This window comes from Australozyma saopauloensis, chromosome 6, assembly GCF_035610405.1.
Source record: "Australozyma saopauloensis chromosome 6, complete sequence".
NCBI lineage: Eukaryota > Fungi > Ascomycota > Pichiomycetes > Serinales > Metschnikowiaceae > Australozyma > Australozyma saopauloensis.
In genome coordinates this window covers 762,410-783,376 of record NC_086136.1, presented here as the reverse complement: position 1 = coordinate 783,376, position 20,967 = coordinate 762,410, and the positions used below count along the sequence as shown (strand labels likewise).

At 43.1% G+C, this 20,967-nt stretch overlaps 9 protein-coding genes and 1 non-coding gene across 10 annotated transcripts; 5 read left to right on the top strand and 5 right to left on the bottom strand.

Annotated features, from left to right (window-relative positions):
* Positions 1–1,338: 1,338 nt before the first annotated feature.
* PUMCH_004920 (uncharacterized protein) lies at positions 1,339–2,661 on the top strand (the record flags this gene model as incomplete). Its single annotated transcript, XM_063023836.1, has 1 exon — positions 1,339–2,661. One exon carries the CDS (start codon positions 1,339–1,341, stop codon positions 2,659–2,661), a length of 1,323 nt encoding a protein of 440 aa, XP_062879906.1.
* A 260-nt stretch (positions 2,662–2,921) lies between these two features.
* Positions 2,922–3,776, top strand: PUMCH_004919 (uncharacterized protein; the record flags this gene model as incomplete). Its single annotated transcript, XM_063023835.1, has 1 exon — positions 2,922–3,776. One exon carries the CDS (start codon positions 2,922–2,924, stop codon positions 3,774–3,776), a length of 855 nt encoding a protein of 284 aa, XP_062879905.1.
* Positions 3,777–3,914: 138 nt separating this feature from the next.
* On the bottom strand, positions 3,915–5,213 carry PUMCH_004918 (uncharacterized protein; the record flags this gene model as incomplete). Its single annotated transcript, XM_063023834.1, has 1 exon — positions 3,915–5,213. The coding sequence occupies one exon, from the start codon at positions 5,211–5,213 to the stop codon at positions 3,915–3,917; it is 1,299 nt and encodes a 432-aa protein (XP_062879904.1).
* A 224-nt stretch (positions 5,214–5,437) lies between these two features.
* PUMCH_004917 lies at positions 5,438–5,555 on the bottom strand. The gene has a single exon. It is a non-coding gene; the product is annotated as a tRNA-Ile (tRNA).
* An 813-nt stretch (positions 5,556–6,368) lies between these two features.
* PUMCH_004916 (uncharacterized protein) lies at positions 6,369–6,740 on the bottom strand (the record flags this gene model as incomplete). Its single annotated transcript, XM_063023833.1, has 1 exon — positions 6,369–6,740. The coding sequence occupies one exon, from the start codon at positions 6,738–6,740 to the stop codon at positions 6,369–6,371; it is 372 nt and encodes a 123-aa protein (XP_062879903.1).
* Positions 6,741–7,313: 573 nt separating this feature from the next.
* PUMCH_004915 (uncharacterized protein) lies at positions 7,314–9,500 on the bottom strand (the record flags this gene model as incomplete). The annotated part of the gene is made up of 1 exon (XM_063023832.1): positions 7,314–9,500. The coding sequence occupies one exon, from the start codon at positions 9,498–9,500 to the stop codon at positions 7,314–7,316; it is 2,187 nt and encodes a 728-aa protein (XP_062879902.1).
* Positions 9,501–12,229: 2,729 nt separating this feature from the next.
* On the top strand, positions 12,230–13,201 carry PUMCH_004914 (uncharacterized protein; the record flags this gene model as incomplete). The annotated part of the gene is made up of 1 exon (XM_063023831.1): positions 12,230–13,201. The coding sequence occupies one exon, from the start codon at positions 12,230–12,232 to the stop codon at positions 13,199–13,201; it is 972 nt and encodes a 323-aa protein (XP_062879901.1).
* Positions 13,202–13,344: 143 nt separating this feature from the next.
* PUMCH_004913 (uncharacterized protein) lies at positions 13,345–14,874 on the bottom strand (the record flags this gene model as incomplete). Its single annotated transcript, XM_063023830.1, has 1 exon — positions 13,345–14,874. The coding sequence occupies one exon, from the start codon at positions 14,872–14,874 to the stop codon at positions 13,345–13,347; it is 1,530 nt and encodes a 509-aa protein (XP_062879900.1).
* Positions 14,875–16,023: 1,149 nt separating this feature from the next.
* Positions 16,024–19,122, top strand: PUMCH_004912 (uncharacterized protein; the record flags this gene model as incomplete). The annotated part of the gene is made up of 1 exon (XM_063023829.1): positions 16,024–19,122. One exon carries the CDS (start codon positions 16,024–16,026, stop codon positions 19,120–19,122), a length of 3,099 nt encoding a protein of 1,032 aa, XP_062879899.1.
* A 650-nt stretch (positions 19,123–19,772) lies between these two features.
* On the top strand, positions 19,773–20,435 carry PUMCH_004911 (uncharacterized protein; the record flags this gene model as incomplete). The annotated part of the gene is made up of 1 exon (XM_063023828.1): positions 19,773–20,435. The coding sequence occupies one exon, from the start codon at positions 19,773–19,775 to the stop codon at positions 20,433–20,435; it is 663 nt and encodes a 220-aa protein (XP_062879898.1).
* Between the last annotated feature and the right edge of the window lie 532 nt (positions 20,436–20,967).

The following is a 20,967-nucleotide window of genomic DNA, read 5'->3' as shown; positions in this document are numbered from 1 at the left end:
CGTCATTTTTATTTCGTATTAACATCTCAATCTTAAAGCTTGCGTATTTTGACGAGTCTGCCAAAGCGGGATCAAAGAGAACATAGACAAACAAAGAGAATTCATGTAATTGATTGAAATTATCCAGCTCTCTTAATAACCACAGAGATTAAGTCTTGGTTTTGAGAGAGAATATACTATTTTTGTTTTGCCAAACTATATGAACCTTGTTTTTTAATTCATTTGAAAAATGTCATAGAATGTACAATTGTAGAAACGACAATCAGTTCCGAGATTACTCATCCGAATGAATTTAAGAATACACAAAATTGACGAAGAACAGCATTTAGCCTAATTGGTATAGCCAGAGAGATGATTCAAAATAGTTCTTCAATTCAATATTGACTCTTATCTCATGCATTGATATGTGGGAGCCTCTAGTCATGCAAGAAGAGATTTCAACCAAAATGTAGAATGAATAAATGCTGTTTATAGAAGTCATAGCTGTGAAACTTATATTCAGTAACTAATTCCAGACAGTTGACTGAAGCCGGGTTCCTTGATTATTCTCAAAACACGAAAATATGCATGTCACCCTCAATTGAGAAAGCGGTATAGTAATAGCACACACAACTTAGATTTCTTACACTTCTCTATCATGTTCTGAGGACTAAAGAGTGAATTTGATTGTCTGTGACCTATGAATGTGAAGGTTGGCACACTTAAACTCGGCGGCAGATACCTCGGTCATGCCGTGTGTCGACCGTCAAAACCCGTTAGTTTCAACTATTTTCAGAGAGAGTTTTGTATATTGGCTTAAATTTTCTGACTTATCGTAGTCTCAAAAATCTTCCGGATTGACTTAATGAGAAGGGACTACTGAGTAATCAGATCAAAATAAAGATAAACGAAATCAAGGTCGCTACTTTATATTTTCATAAATCAAAAAGACAGCTCAATCTAATCAGATCTTTTTCAGAATCTGTTCCAAAGCCAAGAAGGTGTGGGTTCATATTAAGCATCAGTGCAACACTGATGAGACATCCACCCATTCTAAATTTCGATGATCAAAAACAAATTCGAGAATGTAGACCTTATGATACTCCTCTACACTCTGCGTTCTTGATCTGGACGTTAGGCTTTCAAATCTGCTCCTATTCCGCACTCAATCGGCCTGCAATAAGACTGCAACTTTCATCGAATCGAAAGAAATCCTTCATTAAGCGCAATATATAATGGGCTGTTAAAAAATGATTTAAACCTCCATCTTCAATTCGACCTCCTATCGTCTGGGTATCAGTATCACGTGACTATACCAATACATCAACTGCACTAGATCCAATCTATATCACGTCAACAATGGAGAAAAGTCGTTTATACCACTGCGATGTGTGTTCGTCCGATTGTACCAATCGTATAAGGATCAAATGTGCTATATGCACAGACTACGATCTCTGTGTGCCTTGCTTTGCTTCAGGGTCTGCCACCCTAGATCATAAGCCATGGCACGATTATCAGATTATTGAGCAAAACACATACCCAATCTTTGACGCGGATTGGGGAGCTGACGAGGAACTACTTCTCATACAAGGATGTGAAACATTTGGACTTGGTAATTGGCAAGATATAGCGGATCACATTGGTAATAGATCAAAGGAGGAGGTGGAGAAGCACTACAACGCGGTGTATCTTGATTCAAATCTGTATCCTCTTCCTAAAATGGACGAGGATTTCTCTGATATTCTGGCTCACGACTTCTTGCTGAAAAGGAAGCATCGCTTGGAAGAACGTAAGAACATGCCCCTTCCCCCACCGAAAATCAAACCTAGCGCCTCTGTTCCCCTTTGCCACGAGATTCAGGGATACATGCCTGGTCGTTTGGAGTTTGATCATGAGGCTGAAAATGAAGCTGAAGTGCCCGTGAAAGATATGATATTTGACCCCGATGATCTGGCAGGAGACATCGACCTCAAACTTACTGTGTTAGACATTTACAACTCACGCCTTACTACGCGTGCTGAAAAGAAGCGTGTACTTATTGCAAACAATTTGCTAGAATACCGCAAGAATATCGCTAATGATAAGCGAAAGCTGAAAGAGGAGAAGGAGTTTTTGCGTAAGATTAACGCATACATACGTATCATGACGCCACAGGATTTCGAAGCTTTTTCTGCAGATTTATTGACAGAGCTCCGATGCCGTTTGCGTATTCAGCAACTTCAAAATTGGCGTCGCAACGGTATTACGACACAAGAAGACGGTCTCAAGTATGAAAAAGACAAACTCATTCGCCAGGCTCATTACCAACGGATGGGAAACGGGTCCGGCCTCGCATCACGTACCATGGCTTCGCAGTCCTTGTCCAACGGCGTAAGAAAAGTCTCTACTCCACAGCCAGACTACAAACCAAAACTCAATCTCAGTAACTCGCGTGCGCCTCTAGATATCTCTCACGCAACAGACTTTGAACTACTTTCACCCGAGGAGAAGCAACTTTGTTCCACACTCCGTGTCCTTCCTAAGCCGTACTTGGCCATCAAGAACCAACTCATGAAAGAGGCGGTTCGTGGCAATGGCCAACTTAAGAAAAAAGATGCCCGGCAGTTTCTTAAAATTGACGTCAATAAGGCCTCCAAGATCTACGAGTTCTTTGTCCTGATGGGTTGGTGCAATCCTGGCTGATAATTCCCTCTCATCATTGTTCTATTAAAAGAAAAAAGTCTAACCACCAGAAGATTTAATTGGTCCTTTTTTTCTCTCATATTTGGTTTATTCTCTGATCGCCAAATTTGATTTGCTCAAATTGGTTGCGAAAAATCCTGAGCGGCTAAGTATACCTATTTTCCTGCAGAAAATACTCTCGATCCTCCACAAATGCACAGAACTTCGAGCTTCATGGATCACTCGGACCCAAGAAATAGTGAATCAATCAGCACAACATAATGAGATACTCAGCTCTTGCGTTCGCTCTTCCGATCATGGCAGCATCTGCCGACGTGTCGCCCAAGGCCCAATTTTTTCCACTCACTCGAAAAGGTGACATTCCAACATTTGTGCCTTATAAACAGGGACAGGATGTATTCATCGACTGCATTTCAAGAAACATCGACAACGGTGAACATAACTTCGATTCGAACGATAGAATCATCTATAAGGCTTTCCCGACGTGTAAAGAGACTGGCAAGCCTCTTAGCTTCCATTATGGAGTGTCCGAAGACATCCAATGCTCAATCACTTTTACAGACGAAATGTACCACATGTTCCAACTCTATGTACATGAGGATGTCCCATTTAGTTGCAGAATTCCACTTAGTACCGAGGCCAACTATTTGGAGCTGGGTGGTGCTTACATCCCATTAACGTTCAATTTCAGAGGAGAGGTACACAACTCGCACTTGGACTTGGACCCTAACTTGAACCTAGTTATCACGAAGCCATCGAACAAAATTCCAGAGCAACAGACCGTGGTCAGTGCAGTTGCCTGGTCATCAGGAACAAATGCTACGAGAGTTACGATTGGAGAGACAGTGACTATGCAGCTTGCTGTTCGCTGGTTTGATCACCTAAAAAATGTGGGCTCCCTAGCAGGCGCAGGCGCTTCGGAATTGCCTTATCCAGATGGATTTTACAAGCTTCCGCTTAATGCGATGTTCGTGACATACAACAATTACTTCCTTACCATGGCATTCGTTTCTGCTGTTTCAGTTTTCTTGACAGGGATCATTTTCTCTAGATTCAAGAAAGGTTCCATTCGTCACTCCTCGGATCCAGAGTCCGCCTATGGTAAATTGGACTAAACGCATCTTATGCTTTTAATATTAAAAATGTAACTTTTCTTATTATGAAACGTAGTCATTATATATAGTGCTGCTATCGACACGAATTGCTTCTTCCAATATTGTACAAATTATATCGTTTATTGAGTCTAGGAGAGCCTAGCGACATTTTTGAATGATAGCTTTCAAGAGCACATTGACTTGTTCTGAGCGACTTTCCTCGGAGTTGACGTACTTCTCGTTCAAGTAAGCTACGAAAACGTTGGAAAGTTCAGTTTTTTCAGAGGCGCTCTTGAGCTTCAGCTTGTAGGCCATGTATTTGTTGACAGATAATTGAAGAGCTTCTGCCAAATTCTGATCACCAACGGCGACGTTCCGGAGCGGCAAAGTTATGTCAATGAGAGTAGTCTTGATATTGGAAGAGTAATGTGTCTGTAGGTATGCTAAGACATGGTAATTCAAGTAGTCTCTGTTCATGTTGTCAAACTTGGAAAACATTGAGAAAAAGTCTTCAGCAATACGGAAAGTTTCCGCTTCTCTGGATGCTCTGTCAACATGTTTCATCATTTCACTCACACACAAGTCAAAAACAGTGAGGGCGATGTCACCTTTAAGAACAGGGTTCAGGTCGGGATTACCCAAAACGTTCATATCGGCTTCTGGCAATTGTGCCAATTCGCTTTGCATGGCGTCCTTGTCGGAATCTAGTCCGATGACATCTTTATTGGCTTCAAGACCGTCATTATCATTGGCCTCATCAATTTCATCCATCTTGGCAATACGTGATTCTAACTCACTACGCTGTGCCTGTATATCATCTTGCTGCTGTTTTTCAGTCATGAGACCCAAAACCTTTCTTCTTGCAAGCAATTTGGAGACATAGGTCAACTCAAACTGAGCATATGTCAACCAGAGCTTCTCGTTTTCAGGGTTCAAACGCAAAGCACGTTGGAACAAGTCACGAGCACCTTTGGCATTGTAGTTTGTCTCGAACTCGTACTTGGCAGCAGAAATCCAAGCATCCACATTACGTGGTTGCAATTGCAAGAGCTTTGCGTATACACGGTACACAATCTTGATGGCATCCTTTTCTTTCGCAAATTGGATATATCTAGTCCAAATATCGAGGTCAGCAGGAAATCTTCTCGTAGCTCTATCGAAAATGTACACTATTCTCTTGAACCCAGCCCAGTCAGACACGCTAGGCTTCAAGTCCACCAATCCCACCAGACTAAGTCTGTGGAAACGTTTCAAACGAAGCTTCTCCAAGTTCATCTCAAACTCCGCATACTTCAAGAAATCCCGGGCTTTTCCACCTCTTCCCAAGATTCTGTGCTCGAAATCGGTTCTTCTACGCATGATCATGGTGATCTCTTTGCGCTCAAAGAGGCCCTTTTTCTGCAAATCATCTAATTCTGCAACGGACTGCTCCAATAAATGTCTAGTGCTTGACGACATTGTGTTAGTTGATTTGAAGTATTGGGGATGAGCTTGATGAGATGAGTACTGATCCTGCAGAAAATCCTATGGTGGTTCTTGAGTACAAATCAATCGAAGTAGATTGAACTGAAGAAGTACGACTTTTTTTCAAAAAAAGAAGCTTTTGATGTGATAGTGGCTTGAAAAAAAATATCACTTCCATAAAAAAGCCAAAAGAGAAAGAAAACTGTAAAAAAGACAAATGCTCCAGGAGGGGTTTGAACCCACGACCATCGCGTTCCTCACACGACCGTGACTCTGGTATAACCATTGTCGGACAAGACTATAAGCACGAAGCGCTAACCACTGCGCCACTGGAGCACCTGCAGCAAATTCTAGCCCGTTGGAAATATACATGCCACAAAATTAATATTTGTGAGAGTTCTTTTTCTGAACTTCTTGACAGCCATTTTCGGTGTATATTAATGCAATTTGGCTTTTTAAAAAAATTGAGGTAGATTTTCCTCTTATTGGCTGGCGAAGTCATTGTTTCTCCAAATATTACATGTTCAAGCTAAGTTAATACACGAAAACATAAAAGCAATTTACAATGAATGAATTGTTTGGACGAACTTAAATTTTCTCTTCATGGGTGTGCAGCAATGGTTGGTCTATGAGATAGCTTCGCTGTACCCACAATAGGAATATCTAACTGAAAGCTAATTACAACGCAAAAAGTCTAGAGCCATCGTCTTGGAGTGCATTCGAGTCTTTTGGAAATAGTTATGGTGGACGTACGGCATTGAATGTAGACAATTCTATTCTATGAAGTGAGACCAACTGCAAGGTAAGGAAAACCATCTTTGGTATGAGAAGATCTACAATGACTCATAACTATTGTTTTGTAGAAAGAAGGTTACAGAGGTTGTCTTGACTTGATTTGGTGCTGAAATTTACATCCTTTTAGTTTCAAGGACCATGATATACACAAGTTCATACATATTAATGACATTCGTATACTTTAACAGAGTTCATCTCTACAGCGTCAAGGAAGGTCCCGCTTAAACAGATGTAGCACACAAAAAGTCCCTTGGTAATCTATAGAGCTCTCAGAAGTGAAGTAATCGAGAGGAAACACTCCAACAAACTATCCCGCTAACACGTAAACTGTGCGAGAAGCACTATCACTCACAATCAATGACACAGCATCGATCTGTTCTCAGCATTGTCTCCCCAAATGTAGAATCCTAGGGCAGCTCCAACAACCACAGACAACATGTACCAGCCATTGTAAGTCATAAACACCAACATCAACATGAAAGAAAAGCCCACCTGGAATCCATACAAAAACGAGCCCTTCAACTTGTACTGCAATTTTGTTCTGGAAGTAGCCGCGACGCCAGGGTGGTTCTTAATCTTCCACTTCGATATCCAGTCCCTCGAAAACTCGTAAAACATACTGATTACCATGATGGAGAACAATGTTCCCAAGAACCCAGGAAGCGTCTTCACATGCCACCATTTATACACCACACATGTGTTCTCCCAATCCCAAGTAAAGATCATCTGTTGTTAGTCGGTGCTCAAAGCATCAGGAATCAATCTCGAGTTGGTACGTACGTTCATTTTGCACATGTCATGCATTGGCATATCCATGCCTTTAGACAGGGCACTGTGGCCCATATGAGAAGAGTGGTCCATTTGAGTGGAATCGAGATAGTTGAGGAATGTGTTGTATAGAGATACCATAAAGTGAATGGAGATAACACTGCGTGGACGGGGATACAAATTATGGGATGATATTTTATCCAGATATGCTGAGTGAAAAATATTATGTAGTTGAGTTTAAATTATAAATCTGATGCGTGTTCGAAAGTGGCTCCTGTTGTCTTCTTATGTATGCATTTAACTGCTCATAATTTGCTCATATGCGCTCTAGTTGGGCCGAGTCGCTGATAAGGAACGAGGATGGAAACACTTCCGTTACTGGACATTATCCTTGAGATTTCCGAATTTATTCGGAATATGACTGACTTTGCACAGAACCCCAATGTTTGGCAAGTTATCCTATCTTATCGAACCCAAGAGGTCCATTTCATTCAGGCATCATTATGTTCATTGATCTAGTATAAACTTAATTTACAGGGTAAATGGGAAGGAAAAGTACGAGGAGCTCAGGAATTTCTTCTGGAACTTCTGTACTCTTGTTTTGAAGGTCTCTTTCGAGAGACGCATGCGATTAAGGAAAGGCTCAACACGATGAGGCGGGAAATCTCGGTACTGCCGTAAAAATGCTTCAGTTGATTTTTGGCAAGCATATGCTTCTATTTCTTCTGCATGTAACCCGGTTAACTCTTTCGTCAGTGCATATTCGAGAAGTAACTCATCCTGATGCAACAATTCAGTGATGTTTGTCTCATTGAAGTTAAGAATTGTTTCAACTTCTTGGTCTGTGAGACCTGCCTGGAAAACTACTGGAGGCATTAGCTTCCTTGTATGTTCTCTATCTGGCCCATAATACATATCCCACTCCTTTGGAAAGCGCAAAAAAAAGCGAAGGTGATCCTCTGATGTCCATGAGCGCAACTGCTCAACAAAAACAACACCACCATAGTGATAGTCTGTTAGTGCCTTCTCATTGTACTCATTGGTAAGAAGAGTTTGATATTGGCTTGGGATGTATGCGACTTCTCCCTCGAAGTAGGTCTTTCTCAATGGTGAAAGCTCTGATAGGCGCGCGAAATGCCTGTTTCGACAATTGTAGAGTTGTAAAGCGGTGTTAGCATCTTTCATAGTATCTTCAAACCATACACTTGCAACATCTTTTTGGAATCGATCTTGTGCCTTTTCATGACTGACTGCCAACCCAGTAATATCAATGTACAGACCAGTGTCGACATCAATGAAGCGAGCGTCAATGTTATTGTTACCATTGGTACTCTCTCTGGATGTAATGAATGTACCACAGTCAAGGAAGTAGCGACCGAAACCTTCTTCGCCGTTTTCGACGATGAGAGATTGATTGAAACGGAGTGCTAGCTCTTGAAGATCTTTGATAGGCATTTGCACATCGGCGTCATCATCCCAAGGAAACACCATTCCATTAAAATGCCAAGCCAAGAGGGTTCCATGAGCTAGCCAGGTATTAAGGCCGTGCTTCCGGGTAAAAGATAACCAAGTGCGCAACAACCTACTAAAGGAGTTTGCCGAGGATTTGTTGGCGCTTTTGAATCCAGAAAAGAATCGCCAGTCATAATGCGCACATTCGTTGGTATCAAAGACTTGAGCCTCATAAAAGTATTTATCTGGAGCCAGCTCCGTACTGATAGAGATTTTGAGGCCATCCAAGAACATTTCTTCGTGGCGATTCAATGGGACTTCTTGACGTTTCAATTCCAAACGACTAAGTTCTTCAGAAGCAGTAATTGTGAAGTCACTATGTTCTAAGGTTTTCTGATAGGGAGCGAACGGAGTGACAGTAGATTGACTGACAGTCTCCTGCAATTCGTTGAAAGTCTCCAACGTATTGATGTATCTTGCTCCAGGGTTGCGTTCGAAAAATTGTGGAACTATTTTGCCCGTAAGAAGACTTTCTTTTTGTGTCTCCACCGGGTAATGGTAGGAACCATCTGATGTTAAGAAGACAATTGACGTAGGGTTTGGTGCCAGAGTGTATAAATAATTTCTGCCGAATAGAACAGCTGATTCGAGAGTCAGTCTACCTGGAAAGGCATTAATTTCAAAGCCCAAACCAGTAACATTAGAGGAGACATCTCGACAGAATTCATTGGGATCTTTTGCGCCGTAGCATTCGGGCTTGAAAGGATTGATGCACAGCTGACGTACGAGCCGGCGTTGATCTAACATCTCACATGTGGTTTTGCTGAGCTCATCGTCGAGAATGTAATCGTCAATTACTGGCATATCTACCCAATCTGCCCAATGAAACGGTAGGCCTATTGAATGGATGGAATCGGCATTATTGGAGATGTAATCGTAGTAGAATGCCAAAGTCAAGCGCGGGTCGAAGGGCGCTTTAGGAGGCTTGGGCAGCTTTTGATCCCGCAAGTAGAATGGGATTTTCATCTGAGTATCCAGCTCTTCTAGCTCAGTCTTCAAAATCCAAATTTTGTCTTTGAGTACATTGAATGCCCAGTCCGGAAGACGATCATAAATATCTTCGTCTTCCAATGGAATTCGTAGATATGAGCAAGAATAAGTTGCAAACACGCATGTCAACGACACTAGAAGGATTGCTTGGAGGAAACCGTTTCGCCACCTACGATGGGTTTTCAATTGCTTGACTCCATACGTTTTGAGAAACATAACGAGAGCGAAAAGAAAAAGAGAAGCAACGTACAACACAGAATGATATTCTTTTACTGTTCAAAAGGTTGTCGCTCTAGCCTCTCTGTTTGAAACTTGCGACAGATAAGAATAAAACCCAAATGGGCCTGGTACCGGAAGAAGTTCTTGGCGGATCAGGGGAAAAAAGACGAAAAGCTCGAAAACATACGCCTAGCGGCACCCGCAACAATAAATAGAGAAAACTAAAGAGTAGAGATCAGAAGAAAGACGTCACGCAACACCGTGTTCCAAACCAGTTTCTAAATAAATCCCTCGGAGGGGAGGTCTCAGGAGATGGCAGTTACCACTATCAGCTTGATAAGGATGCAGGTGCGGCTACGATGCATAGGCGCTGTGCATAGGCAGAGTTCGTTCCTGCGTTCTGGGGGTAAATGGAAGTCTCGGAGAAAGTCAATGCTTGGCGATGGTGGATATCGAATCTTCGGAAGATTTATGAATCGTGACAAATCCATTTACACTACCAAAGAACCTTTGCGAGGGTTTTCCCCAGTTCTGGTGCGCTGTTTCACCTCGACTTTCCTGTTCAACCTGTATCCACCAGGGCCACACCCAAAGCCGCACAGTTTTTGAGATTAGGGGGATGATCCGTTTCCGATTCCCGGCTTCCGATAGGCCGTCTTGAAGTGGAGAAAACTTCTGTGGAAAGAGAACGAAGTTCATTTATTGTAAGTTTCGATAGTATTCTTCTTCATCCGAGCCTCTACCAAAATTTCACACTTTCTTTCTTGCGTTACACTTTGATTTAGACTATTCGGAGTAGACAATTGGCAATGGTTCTGAGCTTGTGTAAAAAACGATTTGGAGATAATGCATGCAGAATGAGACAACTGCATGTACCACTCTAGAATGGTACACAACCATCATTCCACAAAGGAAGGCACACCTCAATCACACCCCTGAACACATCATAACTTTGAGCTGAACAATTGTGTGCTAACACAATCCAAAGATTTTGGCCTCTCCAAGTCGAATCTGGGCGGTTTCTTGTTTCTGAACCCTCCCAACAAACACTGGCCGGCCCACCATGAGCTGCATAACCAGCAATGCATCCCCCACATACTCTGCAGGTGTCTTGCGACCTTTTCCCACTATCGATGGTGTCACAATCCAAAAAAGCGGCCGCGCCGGCGGTTATGGACATGAGCCTGGTCCAGAACCGACACTTCAGAGGTTATCGGGGTGGGTAGTTCATACCGCATGAATTCACCACTGCGGAGAAAATAAAACGCTTTTGAGGAAATTTTGGATGGTGCCTTTCTTTCGTTACTACAAACAATGACAATGGCGGACAATCCTGCGGCGAAAGTTTCAACTGTAAAGTGTGCGGCTCACATCCCGACTTGAAGTGATTGGACATCTGTGACTTCGCGAATGATTCACGTATTTACGTTTGAGGAAGGTCGGTCCTAATTAAGGTTTAGTGATAGCCCCATTCGGAATTACGATTTGGAACACGACCTTCTGCCGACACGGGGATACGGCGTGAAACTTTACGATGGGAGACTAAAAATAGGTCGGTATGTGGTTTTTGAGACTCTGCTTGTTTGAAGTCTGTTGGAATTTTTCACGTCAGCCCCCGCATCCCCAGTCCGTTCCAAAGAATTTTTGTGTGCGAGAAAATGGCGCACATAGTTCTTCTCAAATGGAGTGCTTATCTCCGCTCCGAGGAAAGGCGACTGGAACCGGTAGTATCTTTGTTCAATGAAGTTTTGGCGCATGCGCTAAAAAGTGAAAATTTCGAGGACGATATCGCGCCCAAATGATTTTTTAAAGTTCCAGTTTTGTGATAGCTTGTAAATTATTATGAGAATCTATCAACGCTTGAAGCATACTTGAATGATACTCCGAAAGATCCCTTCCAATTCTCTTATTTCTCTTAAGTTCCAGACTTGCTTGTTAGTGTCAAGACTTTCTTCTTGAATTTCCTCTTGCCTCATACTTCACTCACGGAGAAACGAGAATGAAGCAGAAAGCAAATATGCAACCAGTTTGGGTAACAGAACATGACAAATGAAGCAATATAGGCTATACAGATCTCATAAAAATGGCGCCATTATATTCTAAAGTTCATGAAAGATCTTTCAGATGTTCTGCCACTACATTGATTGTTTGACTTCTAAAGATAGGAATCACAGCACCTCTCAAATATGGATTATCTTGATAAAAGAACAAATTACAAGGACAGGACGAGGTCGAAAAACCTCGCCATGAATTCATGCAAATATTTACAAGTTGCAACCCCTGCTTTCAAATCAATTTGACAGACTCTCGATGGATGATCATAAAGACAAAAGCATCCACGGAATCCTCAAAGCAAATACAAAACTTGCCTAGAATCGCTTTCAGCAGTAACGAAATCCATCAACCAAGTGAACGCTGACCTGAAATTTCCATGACTATATCTGAACACTTTCCTTACTAGCTTATTCCACTCACATTAATTGGCGGTTGCAAAATCACAGTCAGCCGTGGACCAACTTGACCACGGAGGTGGTAGACACTGCAGATACCCCCTAGATGCCGTTCGAAATGGACAAATATATATAATGATTGTTCATTGAATTTTTTTTTGTTTGATATACCACGTCTTATCCAGTTGACCGATCTTCCGCAGCCCCGGATACTATTACCGTTTCGGTACCACATATTTCCTCACCACACTTTTTCCTCCGAAATCAAATTATACAATGGGCATGAAGTCTGGCCCTGGGAGATCGATCGGCGTTCCCGTGACGGTGCTTTTGAAGTTACATAACCAACTCCGTCAAACAGTGAGTAAAACGGTCTTCTCTCGTAAATTCTACGCAGAAATCAATGATAAGATATTGGCCAGCCTGGCGACACTAGACAAGACACTCTACTTCATATGCTACTTCACGCTCTTGTTGAGCTCGATTTTGAACAACAAGCAAAAAATTCGGACGTTCCTTGCTTCGCAAAGGACAAACTTGTTGAAGGTGGTGGACAAATACTCCCTTGCAGTCTTCCAGAAGTCTTTGCTCAAAAGAGGTGCTGATGCGTCAAAAGCAACCAAACTGAGCACTTCTGAAAAAGAAAGCGCTACTGAAACTGTGGCAGTTGATGGTTCCAGTGAGAAGGGAAGCGTTGAGGCTGTAACACCAGCAGTTCCCTCCAACTTGGCCGTGCATCTCAAAGCAGTATCGTCTTACATTTCCGACGTGCGTATTTTCAACAGATTGACTGATGCAATCAAATATATGCCATGGATTATCGACGAGTTTGGGGCCCTCATGAACCCAGCGCTGGCTGTCCCTCGTCTTGACAGGTTCATCAACTTTGCACAAGCCATCAATTGTCTTGTCTTAGAATTGCTTGAGAACGCCGGCTGGTTGACCGACCACAACTGGGTGGGAACTCCTGATAACAATTACTGGTGTATCGAAACCTACATCTGGTGCTCTAGGGTCTGGGGAGCGTATATTCTCATTGAAATCATTGAGCTTTTTAGACGCACTCCTAAGGCGAAACGCAATAAGGACTGGCGCATTGCTTTGTTCACTCAGGTCGTACAACTCCCCTTAGTCGTTCATTGGTCTTTGTATGAAGGATGCTTGAGTCCGTTCTGGGTCGGATTGTTTGGCTCTGGAGCCTCCTGGTTCGGCTTCAAAAATACGTTGCTGAGCATTGACTTGTCCTGAGGGTGATTCGATTGCCCCTGCGTTCAATTCAAGCTATCATACCTCAAAGGATATTCATTATTTATTAACTATAGATACTACAAATCAGAATTCAATTCAATTCCAATTATCCATATTTAAAACAGATTCATTGTATAACTGTTCTATTTGCTGGCCACAGCTTTTGTCTCGTTTCTCTCAAGCTGTCTGGAACGATCGAAGTAAAGATTTGGATGGGTTATATGAAGATTCTCGGGCTTGGATGCATCCATCTGTTGTTTATGTCTCAATTCGAAGACACGCGTGCATGCCACTGTGTAGTCGTGTTTATTGATATCTTCTATGATACCGTTGATATCGTGTTGGTCCTTGATTCCCATGTCGCCGAGACGGCTTACAACCAGGTCCATAGAAAGGTCACGATATGGACATCCATGATATTCGCCCTTTTGAGGTCTCTTCCGCAGCAATATCGTTGCACAGTCGTATGGCTTGTAGTTGATCCGGCCACCCTCAAGACCATAAATGTGTCTGATATTGTACTTGTACTCCTTGTTGAAGGTGTCCATATTCATCTTCGATGATTTTGTGAATTCGTATGACCAAAATTTCAAGGCCTCGTCAACGTTTAAACCGATACCTTTGAGAAAGAGCCCCAATTGTTGACGCCCATCGTATTTGAGATGTGAATTAAGCTTCAAATTTTCTTGTAGGTACAGCGCACATAATGGGTAGTGTTGAAGGATTTGTGGAGTGGCGATAGATACGGCATTGATATCAGAGGTGTTTCCATCACCGAAATTGTCGTACTGAATGTTCGCAAAATTACGGGATAAGTTATTAAGAAGCGGAAGCAATCTGTCATCCTCTTCTAAGCGTGGAATGGCCTGAAACGTCTTGATGAGCGCGTTGTGCAACAGGTCGGAGAACACAACAGAGAGTAGACTCACTTGAAGCGTGGATGGAATGTAGGCAAACCCACGAGATAAGTAGACCTGCTTCAGAGAAACCAAATGAGGCACTTTCTCGAACGGAAGCTTGATGAAGGACTCCTTTTGTCTAATGTGTGCTTTCAATTGTTCCGCAGTCAAGTTGAAGGTTGCATCTCCAGCATTGTCAATGCTCAATACATTCCGAATGGAAGCTCCTGATGCCGCATAGAGCTCATCGGCTTTCTCTAGCTTTTCTTCATTGCTGATGTACTGCCATGACAATTTTTCCGAGTTAAGCGACACAAACTCCCTCTGTTCGTTTGGTTGGAGCATATTGTATCTGACTTTAAAGAGTGTTGTCTCGTTTTTGACAAGTTTCTTGCGCAATTCCTCCGTGCGACAGAAAACCAACCGTAAAATGTAGTGCGAATAGTAGTCCTTTCTTCTCTCTGCGATAGCTTTAGCATCTAGGCCCAGAGAAGTAGTCGGCGAAAGCGGCAAATACTTGAGCAAAAGGGGTTTCACCACGAGCTCAATTTCTTTGAGCGACTTGGACCGCGCCAAGCACGACTCGATTTCTATAAGGATCTTCAAACGGTCAATGGCCCATAGCTCGAACTCTTCCAAAGTGATTTCTTCAAGAGGAGGGGTTTCATAGAATGAAAGACGCGAAGGATAGGCAGATGTGGCCAGAGATGAGTAGCTGGCTACATCTTCGAAATTTCTTCTTCCCGCCGTGCGCCGTTTTGTCTGTCTAAACATTTGTACTTCAGAAGTAGAGGGTGTGTGTGGATACGCGACGCGTGTGATCTAGAAAGATGTTGTGGATGAACAGCCACAGATAAAATTTGACCATAAGAAGTGAACTTATCGTAACGAAACAATTGTTTTTTTCTGAAGAATGCTTGAATTGTTCAGTAGGAAGCTTGTTTGATGAGAGTGGAGGTGAGTGGATTTGCAGACCAGAGAAGTTATGAACGGCACAATTGGAGTTATATGGTGAACAAACAGGAGAAAATACTTGAACATTTTGTGAAAAGTTTTCTCGAAAGTTTTTGAACCTTCAATCAAGGCCTGTTGGATAGATTATTTGCATGGATAAACATTGATTGCAATCGCAAAACTCGAAAGTATTAAACAAAAAATAGGTTGAGAGTGCAGAATTTAACTGAAAATTACACATTAAATATCTGTTGTTCTTGCTTTAAGTAAATTGTCTGGTACCTATGGTCACGGAGGATTTAAGGCATCGTGAAGAATGCCGATTCGCTCGGGATCCTAAATGAAAAGATCAAAAATTAATTTTTCTTGCTTGTGGCATACAATATGAAGGAAAATTGAACACTTTTCAAGCATTTCGAAAACTGGGTTCATGGCTAACAGAAGCTCGAAGCGTTGGCTCTCGAATGTACAAGCATATCTGAAGCAGAAGTGTACCTCTGATTGGAATAAAAAAGACCAAATTCCACTACGATCTCAATTGAAATTCCACAGAAAATCACAGACTCATAGCAACCCATACAACAGCCCATGCTCGTTTCGCTTAGCCTGAGAGAAGAGACAAGAACGACACACTGTCTCCAAACACTACTCCTTTGCTTACCAAAAGGCCAAAATTCATTTTAATTTACCGCAAGTCAAAAGTGACTGACCGTATTCAATTAATTCCAACCGCCTTTAACATCAACATCTTACCATGTAACCCATCAAAGGCAACTAGCCCATCTAATCAATTTAAAGAATTTCCACAAATAATCAAACCAACAAATTCTCCCGAAAATTGTTTGTTCCGCAATTCCAATCACTCACCTCCCCCAAACTACTTCATTTCCCATACCCCATTTTTCACCTCTCCTCCAACTTCGCGTCCCCCCACGTCTATTCCATCTCCATACTCTTTTCTCTCCAACAATGTCGGAAGTGGTCATTGACGCAGCCACCTTTCACAAAAGATTGGCTCTCCTCCAGAAGAGCTTGTCGTCCGGCCCAGAAAACTTGGGCGCGCTCCTTTTCTTGGTGGGTGCTAGAGACGATGAGTCCACATACAAAAAGTCGATTGTGGTCCAACTTTGGCTCTTGGGATACGAGTTCGCACACACTGCCATTTTCGTGGGCGCCGAGAAATGTGTGATCATCACAAGCGAGGGAAAGGCCAAGCACTTGAAGCATTTGGCAGCCTCCATGCCTTCAAACAGTGGGAAGTTGGAGATCTGGACCAGAACAAAAGACCAGGAACACAACAAAAAGTTGTTCGAGGATTTGGTCAAGGAATTGAAGCTGGCCACTGCCGAGTCCGAGAAAAAGATCGGTACAATCACGAAGGATCAGTTCAAGGGCAAATTCATAGACGAATGGACTGAGATCTCTGGTGCGGCCGAGTTGCCACTCGTGGACGCAGCCGCCGTAGTGTCTCGTGCCATTGAGTTGAAGGACGCAGAAGAGTTTAAGGCCTCGCTGTTTGCAGCCAAGGCTTCGGTGGTCATGATGGACTCCTTTGCCAACGATATGATGGATATCGTGGACAATGAGACAAAAACCACCAACGTGGACATCTCCGAGAAGCTCGACAAGAAGATCGACAGCAACAAGTGGTTCACGCGTTCCGAGTTGGGCAAAAAGCTCTTGCTGGCCAACCGTGAGTTCGACCCGGAGCTCTTAGACTGGTGTTACTCACCAATTGTTCAAAGTGGCGGCGAGTATGATTTGAAACCAAGTGCTTACTCTTCGGAGAGCAAGTTTGTAGGCGATGGTGTCATTATCTCGTCATTGGGTTTGAGATATAAGAACTACTGTTCTAACGTCGGTCGTACATTTTTGATTGACCCAAGTCCTGCTATGGACGAGAACTATACGTTTTTGTTGGAATTGCAAGATCATTTACTGAAGACATTGCTCAAGGATTCCAAGCTTGCCAAGGACGTTTACAAGGGTGCCATTGACTATATCGAGGCCAAAAAGCCGGAATTGGTTTCCCACTTTACAAAGAACGCAGGCTGGTTGACCGGTATTGAGTTCAGAGACTCTACTCTCGTTTTGAACGGCAAAAATGAAAGACCATTAATTAATGGCCAAATTGTATCCTTAACAATTGGCTTCAACAACTTGGTCAACGACGCTGCTTCAAACCCCAAGTTGAAGAACTATGCGTTGCTTCTTACTGACACTTTCAAGATTACCGAAGGCGAGGCTATCTCTTTGACAAACTATCACAAGGCTAGAAGCGAGGTGACATTTTACTTGAAGAACATACAAAAGTCCAGTGTTAAGAGAGAAAATGGCGACAAGAAAATTAAGTCGGAGAAGGATGCCACTATCGAGAAAAAGCTTGCTGTCAACGAGGCCAATTCAAAGATTTTGAAATCCAAGTTGAGAAACGAGAGTCAAGCTGCTGATGATACGAATGCTGAGAAAGTTCGTAACGAAATTCAAAAGAAGTTGCACGAGAAGAGAGAGCAAGAGGGTTTGGCCAGATTCTCGAAGGCCGATGCAGCCGACGATTCTGAACTTAAACCGATCTTCAAGAGATATGAGTCTTATGTCAGAGAATCTCAAATTCCTAGCAGTGTCAGAGATTTGAAAATCCACATTGACTACAAAAACCACACGATCATTTTACCAATTTGTGGTCGTCCAGTTCCATTCCACATTAACTCCTTTAAGAACGGGTCTCAAAATGAAGAGGGTGACTACACATACTTACGTTTGAACTTCAACTCGCCTGGTGCAGGTGGAGCTAACTCCAGAAGAACCGAGTTGCCCTACGAAGACTCTCCAGATCATCTGTTCGTGAGATCTATAACATTCCGTTCGAAAGACCGCCAGCGGATGGTAGACGTTTACAAGGCTATCTTAGAATTGAAGAAAGAAAGCGTCAAGAGAGAAGCTGAAAAGAAACAGCTTGCTGATGTGGTAACTCAAGGAAACTTGATCGAGCTCAAGGGCTCGAGAATGAAGAAATTGGAGCAGGTTTTTGTAAGACCAACTCCCGACACGAAAAAGACCGGCGGTGTTTTACAGATACACGAGAACGGTTTGCGTTACCAATCATCCTTCAGAGCTGATCAGAGAATTGATATTCTTTTCTCCAACATCAAGCACTTGTTCTTCCAGTCCTGTAAAGATGAATTGATTGTCATTATCCACTGTCACTTGAAGAGCCCTATTATGATTGGTAAGAGAAAGACTCACGACGTTCAGTTCTACCGTGAGGCCAGTGATATTGCTTTTGATGAGACCGGTGGTCGTAAGCGTAAGTACAGATACGGTGACGAAGATGAATTGCAACAAGAAGAGGATGAGAGAAGAAGAAAGGTATTGTTGGATAAGGAGTTCAAGACCTTCGCAGAGACTATCAGCAAAGAATCTGGCGGAAAGGTGGATCTAGACCAACCGTTCCGTGAATTGGGATTCCAAGGTGTGCCATTCCGTTCTGCAGTATTCTGTATGCCTACCAGAGACTGTTTGATTTCGCTTATTGACCCACCATACTTAGTGGTCACTTTGGAGGAAATCGAAATCGCGCACTTGGAGCGTGTTCAATTCGGATTGAAAAACTTTGATATGGTGTTTGTTTTCAAAGACTTCCTGAAGCCCGTGGTGCATATCAACACGATTCCTATGGAATTGTTGGAGGATGTGAAGAGTTGGTTGACCAATGTGGACATTCCACTCAGTGAGGGTCAAATGAACTTGAACTGGGGAACGCTTATGAAAACTATCAATGCTGACCCATACACATTCTTTGCTGACGGAGGCTGGCGCTGTTTGGCTGGTACTGGTGACAGTGACGACGAGGAGTCCGAGGAGGAAGAATCCGAATTCGAGGCCTCTGACGATGATCCATCTGACGAAGAGGTCGACAGCGCGGAAGAGAGCGAAGACGCTTACTCTTCTGACGGCTCAGGTAGCGGTAGCGGCAGTGGTGAAGAGGAAGAGAGTGATCAGGGAGATGACTGGGACGAACTTGAAAGAAAAGCTGCACGCGAGGACAGTCGGAGAGGTAGAGAGTAGAACCCGCGCATCTTAGACGCAGAGTGTATAAAATTATATTATTAAGAGAGTATTGATACGTGAACAATTTAGTGTTTTTGAGGCTACACAACAAAAATGAATGTAAGCACCAAACAAAATGAGGTATCATTAACACGTCAATACAAATGACAAATGGTATAACAAACTTGAATTAAGGCAGTCAAAATAGCACCTCAAACATCAGAAAATTACGGAAAGTCATTTATCAATGCGAAATCAACGAGCTTTTGGGCGTTCCCAAAACCTTCCCTTTTCAGTTATTCGGATGCGCAACCCACCTCCAGAGGTACGTGAGACAGAACGCAAAAGAAAAACCAAAGAACAAAACTTAATGCTCTAAATCTTCTCTTATTTTCAACAAAATCATCACACCAAAGCCTTTTTTCCCGCCCAATGGGTACCTCAAATCGCCTCGTTCCCTGAGGCACGGGTGCAACTTCCCCCCCATATCTGTCCACCTACTAAGCAAAACTGTCTATACGGCTGTACTACTCCTCGAAACCACACCAAGAGATACACAAGCAGGTGCAAAAATCCCTTCCACGGCCCAACATTCACCTCTGCACTATATAAGGAGTCCATTTCCTCCCTAAAATTCAAATTTCTCCCAGTATTTTTACAACCCTGCAATGGCTGACAATCAAGACGACTACTCGTACGACTACGAGTATCTCTACAAGATCGTGTTAATCGGAGACTCCGGCGTTGGTAAGTCCAACTTGTTGTCTCGGTTCACCCGCGATGAGTTCAACTTGGAGTCCAAGTCCACCATCGGTGTTGAGTTCGCAACCAGAACATTGGAGATCGACGGCAAGAGAGTTAAGGCGCAGATCTGGGACACTGCAGGCCAGGAGAGATATAGAGCCATTACCTCTGCATACTACCGTGGTGCTGTTGGCGCCTTGATCGTGTACGATATCTCGAAGACGGAGTCCTATGAGTCTGTGTCAAGATGGCTAAAGGAGTTGAAGGAGCATGCAGACGCGAACATTGTTATCGAGTTGGTCGGTAACAAGTCTGATTTGGACCACTTGCGTGCAGTTCCTACGGAGGAGGCCAAGAGCTTTGCAACAGAGAACAGCCTTTTGTTTACCGAGGCCTCGGCCTTGTCTTCCGACAACGTCGAGTTGTCGTTCCACTTGTTGTTGAAGAACATCTACGAGATGATCAGCAAGCATCAGTTGGATACCACTGAGAATGTCAGCTCTGTGAGGCCGAGCGGAGGGCCCACCATTTCGTTGACCCCAGCTCCCCAGAAGAAGAAGAGCAAGAACAACTCCAACTGTTGTTGAGCGGTTGCGATCATGGATGCATCACTGAAGATTAATCGATCATTGTAGAATATAGCTGGCGGTCCTGCACTTCTAAGGCTGGAATAATTTATCCGTCAAGAGCGTGCTAACATACAAGGTACAAAATATATATTATATTACGAGCGGTGGTTTGCTTTAATTTGACTGTTGGCGATTTTGGCGGAAATGCAAAGTTTTGAAGTAAATGTAGTTACTGTACTTGCGAGATGCAATGCGTTGAGGCCCTTTTCCACACGGGTTGAGCTGTTAAAGAGAGAGATGCTTCCACTTTATGATTGGCGAGCAAAGCGTGCATGAGAATACTTGGTTTGTCAAAAGGACACCTAAAAGGCTGCGAGGCTGCGTGGTGGTGGACATCACAACAACAAGCAGAAAATGCATTGTCATCTAACAGTAACCCCAAAAGGTTCGATGGCGATGTTCCATGGAGACTCAAGAAGTTTGATGGAGACAATTTACGAAGGCTTAGGCCATTTAATAGAATACCATCATGCTGACAATCTCCGTAGGA